Here is a 10,094-nt window from a genome sequence, read left to right as displayed (position 1 = left end):
AATTACAAATCAGCTGTCGCCGACAAATAGAAAGAGCCCGGCGTCCGGCCGCAATCCGAAAACATCTCTGTTTTACATCCAGTAACCGCATTTTTTCCTTTTCTCCCTGGAATTTCCAGTTTTTTTCTTGTTTTACTTCCTTTATCCCCTGGAATGATGGACGGATATACGGCGAGGCTGGAAATGAAAGCCCGTCATTTGATTATTGACCTCGGTTCGCCGATGGACTCCGAGTCGCTCCTCATTCTCACACAAGTACGCTTCGACGGTTGAATTTTTCAAAATTTCACCAACCGGGGTTGTAAAAATTCCTTTAATTTAGCAGGTTTTGAAAAAAAAAAAAAAGGAACCCAATACAGTTGCCTAAAATATTTTGATTGATTGATCAGTTTTTCTTAACATTTATTGCAATACCATGCACACACACAAAACCATATATATTAAAACCTCTGTCAAATTAATTAACAATTATACAATTAATAAAAATTTATACATTCATGTACATAAAATAAATTTATTTTGAAATGGTACTTATATAAGTTAATTTGGGTCACTACAATATGGCCACTTATTTATTTTACATAAATTTTTGTACAAACAAATTTGTGTAAAGTCATCTATTCAGAAAAGAGGTGAAGACGTGACCAAATATTCTATAAATATATTGATTAACATTTAAAAAAATCAATTATGAACTATCACACATGTGGATACATAACACTTCTATTTATCGATTCGGTTGACTAGCTCTTCATCCTCACACAAGTTCATTTCCAAAATCTCACTGTCCTGTAACTTAATAAGATTTTTTAGGCAACATGTTTAACAAACGATTCCAAAAAATATACATATATTTATTGCAACAAAGCCCTGTCAAATTAAATAATAATTATCCAATTAACAAAAATTTATAATTAGATGAAAACTCGATTCATATATATATACATATTTATGTATAAATGGTACTTAAGTAAATTTGGCTCAGTCTTACAGTACACCACTTATTTATTGTGCTTCATATGTAAACTGATTGTAAGTGATTGTCATCTTTTCAACAATCAATTTAACATGACATTTTGTTCCCAAAATAGCGACAGATATGCCCAAATGTTTTAAAACTATAATTATTAACACTAAAAAATAAAATATTACTCATCACACACACAGATATATATTATTACTGCAACAAAACCCCTGTCAAAATAATTAATAGTTATACAATTACTAAAAATGTATAATAAATTGAAAAATCGATACATACATAAAAATATATATTTATTTATAAATGGGAAATAAGTCAATTTGGCTCAATACAACATGGCCGCTTATTTTGCATACATTTTATTTATATTAATTTGTATAAAGTCGTTAGTCAATAATCAGTTCTCCTTAACATTTGTTACCAAGTCAGGTTAAAAACTGACACAAGTATTATAAAAATATGTTTATTTAAAAAAATCAGTTATTCATCAGTATCTTACATAGATAGGTACGATTATTCAGTTTACCATTGGTCTTTGACTTGCTCCTCATCCTCATACAATTTTGCTTTGACGTATAAATTATTCAAAATCTCACCACCCTGGAAGGCGGGAAAAATCGGACACCCTGTAATTTTACAGATTTCCTTTCAATAAAAACTCAATGCAATTAATTTAAACAAAAATTTTTTTCACAAATAAAATTGGCTTAAGTAATCTTTTCAATAATCAGTTGTCCTTAACACTAACAATAGACAAACCCAAATATTTTAAAGTATATTTATTATATTAAAAAATCAATTATTAATCATCAACACAGATCACATTTGCTTATTCGGCTTCGGCTCGTTCCAAATACACTTTGAAGGTTGAATTATTCAAAATCTCACCATCCAAGAGGGAAAGAAACTGAAATCCTGTAATTTTACAGGTTTTCTTTTAAAACGAACACAGTACAATTACTTCAAACAATCATTTGAACAAATAATAACAAAGTGATTGATTATTCAATACATAATGTGCAATATAGTTAATTGTAAATAGACCAATAATGGTGAGGCACACCAAAAAAAAAAAAATTAAATCAACAAAATAATTTAATATGAATATTTTTATATTGTATATTTATCTTTTTTGTTATATTATATTGCAAATAGGCTTGTCAAAATGTATTTGCACTGCTTTGCTCGACCCACGACCAGTCGTACAACACAGTAATAAGCATTGGTGCTATAAGTGATAAATATGAAACGCTACTCAAATCGACAATGTCATACGGTAGTTTTGGCAAAATATCAAAAGCGCTCAACAATGCGAAAAACTCGGTAATGCAAATTTATTTAAAAAGAAATATAAAATCCATGTTCTAATATCAACGTTCAAACAAGATGACAACGAATTTCCAAATTAAAAATGAAGAATTCAATGATTATTTAGTTGTTGGAATAAATTCAATCATCGAAGACTTAAAAACTGAAAATAAGGTTTTTAAACAAATCTTGTAAAAGGATACTTTTTACGTTTTTAATCAACATTAATTTTAGATATTGGATTTATGTGATGAAGTTTATGATGTAGATGTTTGCGTAATCACTCTAAAAAATGCAATGGACATAAAATATTTTTTAAACTCTTTAATGTCCTATCATTTCAAACTACACCTGAAAGGAAACACAGTAAAAAAATGTGTTTAAGTTTATCTTTCGTATTTGTTATGTTTCTTGCCTCATTAACATTATTTAAGGTATTACAACTTGTACTGAAGAGAAAAGAGGAAGAAGAGACCAATATTGAAGATTATTATAAAGTTTGACTTGATTTTTTTTTTTTTAGTAAACTATTATCTTTATACAATCTTAATTGTAGTTGAAAACAAAAGACGATATTGTGTGTTCTTTGAAAAAATGGCTTTTCAATAAAAAATACAACAGGGAACAATTGAGGCTGTTGCTCCCTGATGATGCAATTTTGTGTGACCTAAAGGAGAATATGCTGCGACCAAGTTTACTAACATTTTCCCACAAATTTTACATTCAAAAAGACACAAGTTGTGGGAACATTTCTCAGAAGAAAGGTGTATTATTTAATTTAATCTTTTTAAATTTTAGATTTTTATTTTTCTAATTTTAGTGAAAATCCAATGTGAATCAAAAGTTTATGAACTTCAAGTAACATTGAGAGTATTGTCATCTGGTCTATGCGAGTCTCTTATTTTTGGAGAAGCACTTAACGTTGTACCAACAGCATTTTGTCAAGGAGTGTATGAAGATGCTCTTCTTATCAACAAGCAGGTATCGAATTAAAATCATTTATATGCATTATTGCGAATTATTAAACGGATCAAGTTGTATGGGAAGTAATAATAAAAATTCAAAAAAAATTCTCTGAGGGGTGATGAACCTGCAATTTGGTCGTTACTGATCATTTTGGCCAAACAAACCAATCTAGTCAGGGTAGGTAGACCACAATATTAAAGAATATTTCATTTAAAAAGATGATTGCTTAGCGAGGTAAACCTGAGTTGGAGAAAAAAACCAATGGGATGGTAGGCGAGACTGCTAGGTAATTAATATTGTTTTTAACCATAAAATAAAAATGTAAATGATATTTATTACTGCTATAATGTATCTAATTTGACTGTACTTCTTGTTAGGGTTTCTTGCTGATGGGCAGAAAAAGAAAAATAGCCCAAAACGTAAAAGAAAAAATGCGAAATAAAATAACCTTAATATAAATATACACTTATAAATAATATATATATTATATTATATTATATATATTATATATAAATAAACACTTATAAATAATAAAAAAATCCACATGTTTTTTGGACTATTTCTAATTTAAAGAAACTCTTTTTAGGAAGATAAATAATAATTTGAAAAAAGTTCCTTTAAGCCCTCCTGTATGACATAAATTACTCTAAATAATTATTAATGAACAGTCAGACTTGTATTTGCCGGTGCTAGTGGTTCTGGGTTCGAATTCCAGCAGAGCCCATGGCTACGAGGTTATATGAACCTTGGGATGCCATTGTTAAAAAAAAAAAAAAGTAAATTTTCACGTTTGAATTTGGAGCCACTGGATTCGAACCCAGGACCTTTACATTTGTGCTGTGTTGCCTTAATCATTGCAGCCCCCATTTTTTTTTTTTTTTTTTTTTGACATTAAGCTTTCTAGTAAGTCAGGAATTGCCTAACTAACCTAACTAAACATCCAACAATGAGGATGGCAAAATATGTTTGACAGACCAGCACTATGAGGATAGGATGATCTGTAAAGACTAAAATTCAGGTTTGTCACCTTGCAGACCACACAAAGAACTCTCAAATATATATAATAATCTATAAATACTAAATAATATATATTATAGTCTGTTGGTGTAACTTTGTTTTTTAATCGTATCATATAATCTTGTTTTTAGAAGTTTTATTCTTTATGCATTTCACTTTTAAACAAAGAGGAATACCTCATAGCAAAATTAACAGACGAACCACCCACAGGATATTTTGTACTGATGCCGAGTAAATAATAATAAAATTAAATCAGAATTATTTTATAATAAATGGTTTAATTTTAGGTCACGATTCTTTATTAATAAAACCAATCGTGTGCCAGGATCTCTGGTTGCCCGATGACAAGAGCCGTGAATTAACACCTCCTCAAGGTGTCTTAATTGAAAAAATGGAGCAGTCCTTAGCTCTTGTTGATATTGTCCAAGAGTACAAAGTTGGCCTCAACTCCTCAGGGCTTTACACAGCTCTACTGAAATTCCATGAATCGAAAATTGTGATTTTCTTTATGTAAAATTGAATAAACAGCCAACTCAAACTTGATTTCTTATAGAAGAGAAGTAAAAAGAATGAGGATGAAGATGATGATGGGGTGGAGGGTACTAGCAGCTGGGTAACCATTTCTCATCCAGCTCTTGAAGACAAACATCCGTTAAAGAAATCCAAGAGGAAGTGTCGAAGACCCGACCCTTTAAAATGCATTGAGTACATCAAAAAATGAAGTTATTTTTTAAAAAATGTTTATTTCACTTAATATAATTTATTAATTTAATTCATTCATAAAATGGTGGTTCTGTTATTGAATGCTGATAAAAAGCGTTTGCAAGATATCGAAATGGATCTTCAAGCCCTTGGTTGTTTTTCTGCAAATAAAGAATTTTTACATGTTTAAAGAATGAAGTTGAAAAGGATTGTGGCAAACTTACAGCAGAACCTGTAAAAAATTTCATTAAATATTGTTCGGCCATTTCGAGTCCTTCGTTTTCCCCACATTGCCTCCGTTGCTCGAGGTCGTCTTTGTTCGCGAACAGAACAGACGCGATCGGCCCATTGTTCGGCCCTTGCCACTGTACTTGCCTCGCTGTCGAAACCCAGTCGCTCACAGCCTCAAGTGATTTCTTGTTCGTCACGTCATAAACAACCATGAGCAAATGCGGACTCCTCCACTTGAAATCCACAACACTTTCAAAACATGAACTCAATTTTAAGAGTTGATTTCTCTTACAAAACTGTCCAGCAGTTCGATGTACATTTCAAAACTCGGCGAGTCATAAATCAGAAGCTCGACAAGGTCCTCTGTCCCTGAGATTTGTATTTGCTTCTGATACACCTCAGCACCAAGGGTCTAAAACTGCAGGTTTTTTTATTGAATACAATTTAGCTTTTATCGGCTACTTACCATGTTGTAATTTTTGGGAAATTCGCTGCCATCGGTGGCAAAAGTCTGACAAATAGCACTCTTTCCAACTGCCGCATCTCCTACATTATATGCCAAATTTATTATTAGAAGTGTACTTCCTTTAGTTAAAAATATAGTCAATTAGAAATTATAATTGCTTTTGCTTGTTTTCATATTTAACTAATACATGAAAGTGTGCCCTTTGAAATAAAGGTTGTGAATATAATTGTTTAAAGTCTTAATCACCTATTAAAACAAGTTTTCCTCTAAACAGTCGCATTGGCATTTTAAACACAAGTCAACATTGATTTAGCATTTGGATTTCGTATAAACTAGAAAATGTACTATGGAGGTTCTTCGGTTGCTTAGAGACAAGATGAAAACAAACTGCAGGTTTTTTTTTTTTTTTTTTTTTGTCTTACTTTTTACCTACTTTTCAATTTTGATTTGTTTACTGGCCACAATTTTCATAAAACACAAAGAATTTAAAAAAACCCTGGAAGTGATGCTTTAAATTGACTTCACACTACAAGTACATATTTAAGAATGGGACATCACAAATTAATAATTTTAATTTTATCTTATTATTATTTAATATAATAAATTATTTTATTATTACCAGGACAATTTATTTTTATGTTTTTGATAAGAACCTCAAGTATTTCTCAACTATGCTAATTTATTTGATTGTAGTTGCTTTCTTTTATAAGTAAAACTTTTTTTTGTACTATAAGTTACATACATCATTGCAAGCCCTCTCTTACTTTTTCCTTTCTTGCATTTTAAATCTACTAAATTATTTTCCTCTTTCTTCAGCTAAGTTTTAATATATGAAATATCGTTAACCAACTCTATCTTTTCTTAAGCTATCTGTACCCCATGGTCTTGTGAATTGTGGATTAACTCAAATACCAAACACAATACACATAAACAAGTTGAAAACACGATAGCCTGGTAAGCATTCACACTACTCAGTACTCCTCAGGAATAAACCCTGCCATTCACGCTAATAAATTACTTGCACACTCCATAATTCATTCACACTACTGAGAGTACTTGATATTCCTTGGGTAATTAGGGGATATGCCTATCTATTCATGCTAATAAATTACATTCACGAATTCATTCACACTACCCCCTCCCCATTGCTCAATATTCTTTGGGGTAATTAGGGAATAAGCCTCTTCATTCATGCTAATAAATTACATGCACACTCCACAATTCATTCACACTACCCCAGAGTACTTGATATTCCTTAGGGTAATTAGGGGATAAGCCCCTTCGTCTATGCAATAAATTATATGTACACACAATTCAGTCACACTGCTAAAGAGTACTTGAATTCCTTGGGGTAATTAGTGATGTGCCCCTATATTCACGCTAATAAATTACATTCATAACCCCCCCCCCCAGTACACAATATTCCTTGGGGTGATTGAGGATAGACCTCTCTATTCATGCTAATAAATTACATTCAAGCATTCATTCACACTATCCCACAGTACTCAATATTACTTGAGGTGCCCATGCCATGTAAACCTCTTGATAAATGCCTCATAAAACTATTAATATTGCTAAAACATTATTTTATTAATTAACTAACTCTTGCCATACAGGAGGTCTTAATGTCGAACTAACCGCTGAGCGTTGTAAGGGGTCAAAAACAATTTTATATTTTCTCATTTTATTATCAATTAAAATGTCTAAAGAATACTTGTATTATATATGTTTTTAAAATGTAAAAAAAAATAAATAAATATGGAATTGATGTTATCAATACCTAAACTGCAATTTTCATCCCCCCTGGTTCGCAATAGCAGAGATGGACATGTACACCCTTGGGGTGTCAATGCTATTGGGGGAACAAAATTTTGCCTTAGCACATGTCAAAGCCTTAGCCATTGCAGCCACCGACATCCCTCAATTTTCATTATTGTACAACAAAACAATTTGTTACATAAATATACAAAAGGCCTGAATGATTTGCTCCTGAAGATATGCAATAAGGCAAACAAATAAGAATGCTTTTTAATATTTTATTAATACATAATAGTTACTACAAAAGCTACCAAATAAGTAAGATTAAGAACATTTAGAAGATTCAATACATGATCTAATTTCATCCTCATCTGCTATGTCTATCGGCAAAAATCCTTCCTTGCAAGTGATGTTCACATCAGCATTTCTTTTTAAAAGTAAATTGACTACATCTTTGTGGCCGCAGGCACAGGCGTAGTGGAGTGCAGTCTGTCCCGTGCTGTCTCTCAAATCTATGTCGGCTCCGAGCTCGAGAAGGCATTTGACCATTTCCGAGTTGCCTCTGTCGGCGGCCCAGTGGATGAGACCAATTCCATCTTCGTCCAGCATGTTTATTTCTTTGCTGTCCATCATACGCACTTTCTCAATGCAGCCTTCTTTCACATAATCGAAAACGTCTTTGTCAGAATCGTCCAAGTCGCTGTCGCTGTCCCTCATTCTACTGACGGAGACCCAGCTGGAAGGCGCGTGCTTGGTCGACTCCCAGTCGGGGGCGATCTCCGTCATCAGCGATATGTAATTTTTCATGGCGTCTTCCTGCGACATGTTGCCGAGGCTGTTCCAAGCGTTCCACTTTTGCTTCGCTTCTAAAGCATACCAATTTGGTTTGGTGGTATTGCACTTTCCGACTGTCGACTGTTTATAGAGGCCGTAGAACTGGAGCAGTTTTTCTGGCTTCAAAGATGGAACTAAAGAAGGTAAGAAATCCGCCGCTGTATTGAACTTCAATGTCAAATCGTCTTTTTCTACATCCATCGTAATCTGTTATTAATTTGTATTCTGTAAGTTAACTGAAAAACCGTCTATTATGTGCTTATTGGCTTGTTTTGCAGCATCAAATGCAATCTGGTTATTGAACACAACGAAACCGTAATGTCTAGAGAGTCCAGTGTTTTTGTCAAAAATCACATTAGCAGAGTTGACCTGCCCGAATTTGGCAAAATAAGCTCTCAACTTTTGACTATTGACAGTCCAAGGGAGGTTATAGACAAACAGTTTCTGAACTTGTTTTACTGCAGAAGCCATTGAAATTATCTTTTAGTTATTTCCAGCAGGTGGATAGTGTGATCTTGCATCAACTCGTTTATGTCGATCCCTGACTCGGCTCCTAGGTTGTTTATCGAGAGATGTTCACACCTGAGACCCCACTTGTTCAGAAGGTGCTCTATAGACCAGTCGGCGCTCCTTTCTTGGTATACGGAGAGAAATCTCGCTTGAGGGTTATTGTCGAGGAGAAAAGAAACAGTCACGATGATGTCCTCGAAGACGGAAGGGTCGTAGAAACAATCGGAACCGATTATAAGATCGATGGGGGCGAAGTTTAAAGTAGAAGTCAAAAAGAGACCCCAAGTTAAACCGGCGACGCGTACCTGGTTGTTGTTAAGGTTATTCACTTGACAGCAATGCTTGATGTGCTGCAACGCTTTCGGTAAAGTTGCGCTTTCTGTGAGTGTGACAGTCGCACCGCACTTGGCCGCTACGATACCCGGCAATGCTGTACCAGCTCCTAACTCGATGATATGCTTTCCCGGCAGCTCCGACCTGTGCTGCCAAAGAAACCAAGCCAAAATCGGTGCAGAAGGCCACGTGTAGCTATTATAACTAGCTTGTACTTTCTAAAAAAAAAAAAAATGTAAACTTTTAGTACAATCTCTTCAAATTATATCTACAACAAAAATTACACTTTTTAAGACTTACTTCCGGAATTAGAACTTCTAGGACGTCCTGCTCGTTCTCGTTCTTCAGGCTCTTGCCTTTAAATAAAAACTTCTTTATGTTCTCGGAGTTTTCATCAGACATGAGAACGAATTATCAATGCTGCCAACCGTTTAGTTTCAAGCGGAAACGTATAAAGACAGATCATATTTATTGACGTTTAAATTAAAAATGTATAACTATTTGTAGAATTTAAGCATATCCGTTGGTATGTGTTCCATCCATCGGTATTCGATTTTTTTACGTGGTTTAAAAAACCGGTTTCCGACCTTTTCTAGGGAGCGACAGCCATGTCCCCCCAAAAAAGAAAAACTGAATCTATTTTTCTATTTAGTGTAAAAAAATTAAAAGTACACAAACCATCACTTTTTCTCGCAAAATTAATAACTTTTGAGTTAAACACTTAAAAAATAAGTATATTTGTCCTTTATATAGCCTAAAAGAAGGAAAGGAAACAATCGAACACACCATACTTTACACATCATACTCACATAATTCAGAATCCTCCGTTGCAACCAAAAATTTACAAGTAGACAAGAGTTAATTTATATATTGATAGTGTACTGGCCTGATTTAGTAAAAATTATGATGGTAGTATCAAGCCATACCTAGAAGATAGTTGTAATGTAAAAAGGGCTGAATTATGGAAATAAAAATTGAAATATATTT

At 33.2% G+C, this 10,094-nt stretch overlaps 4 protein-coding genes across 5 annotated transcripts; 1 reads left to right on the top strand and 3 right to left on the bottom strand.

The window, feature by feature from the left end:
• The first annotated feature begins 75 nt into the window (after nucleotides 1-75).
• On the top strand, nucleotides 76-5,010 carry LOC106672916 (meiosis 1 arrest protein-like). Of its 2 annotated transcripts, none has more exons than XM_014404768.2 (10): nucleotides 76-255; nucleotides 2,138-2,305; nucleotides 2,369-2,464; nucleotides 2,525-2,656; nucleotides 2,725-2,787; nucleotides 2,847-3,054; nucleotides 3,111-3,271; nucleotides 4,405-4,504; nucleotides 4,561-4,769; nucleotides 4,827-5,010. In XM_014404768.2, the coding sequence occupies exons 1-10, from the start codon at nucleotides 154-156 to the stop codon at nucleotides 4,992-4,994; spliced, it is 1,407 nt and encodes a 468-aa protein (XP_014260254.1). In that variant the 5' UTR covers nucleotides 76-153; the 3' UTR covers nucleotides 4,995-5,010. The 2 variants fall into 2 exon arrangements, with proteins under 2 accessions (XP_014260254.1, XP_024084112.1); XM_024228344.1 differs by lacking the exon at nucleotides 76-255 and adding an exon at nucleotides 308-1,032.
• LOC106673430 (intraflagellar transport protein 27 homolog) lies at nucleotides 4,997-6,236 on the bottom strand. Its single transcript, XM_014405573.2, has 5 exons — nucleotides 5,919-6,236; nucleotides 5,673-5,752; nucleotides 5,499-5,618; nucleotides 5,200-5,439; nucleotides 4,997-5,136 (listed from the first exon to the last, which is right to left on the bottom strand). Exons 1-5 carry the CDS (start codon nucleotides 5,956-5,958, stop codon nucleotides 5,047-5,049), a joined length of 570 nt encoding a protein of 189 aa, XP_014261059.1. The 5' UTR covers nucleotides 5,959-6,236; the 3' UTR covers nucleotides 4,997-5,046.
• A 1,461-nt stretch (nucleotides 6,237-7,697) lies between these two features.
• Nucleotides 7,698-8,551, bottom strand: LOC106673305 (acyl-CoA-binding domain-containing protein 6). The gene has a single exon (XM_014405413.2). It carries the CDS (start codon nucleotides 8,463-8,465, stop codon nucleotides 7,755-7,757), a length of 711 nt encoding a protein of 236 aa, XP_014260899.1. The 5' UTR covers nucleotides 8,466-8,551; the 3' UTR covers nucleotides 7,698-7,754.
• LOC106673369 (methyltransferase-like protein 23) lies at nucleotides 8,495-9,687 on the bottom strand. Its single transcript, XM_014405487.2, has 2 exons — nucleotides 9,408-9,687; nucleotides 8,495-9,325 (listed from the first exon to the last, which is right to left on the bottom strand). Exons 1-2 carry the CDS (start codon nucleotides 9,507-9,509, stop codon nucleotides 8,741-8,743), a joined length of 687 nt encoding a protein of 228 aa, XP_014260973.1. The 5' UTR covers nucleotides 9,510-9,687; the 3' UTR covers nucleotides 8,495-8,740.
• Between the last annotated feature and the right edge of the window lie 407 nt (nucleotides 9,688-10,094).

This window comes from Cimex lectularius, unplaced genomic scaffold, assembly GCF_000648675.2.
Source record: "Cimex lectularius strain Harlan isolate CLEC.00 unplaced genomic scaffold, Clec_2.1 scaffold1, whole genome shotgun sequence".
Classification (NCBI taxonomy): Eukaryota; Metazoa; Arthropoda; class Insecta; order Hemiptera; family Cimicidae; genus Cimex; species Cimex lectularius.
The sequence above is the reverse complement of the archived record's forward strand: the minus strand, read 5'-3'. Positions and strand labels throughout refer to the sequence as shown.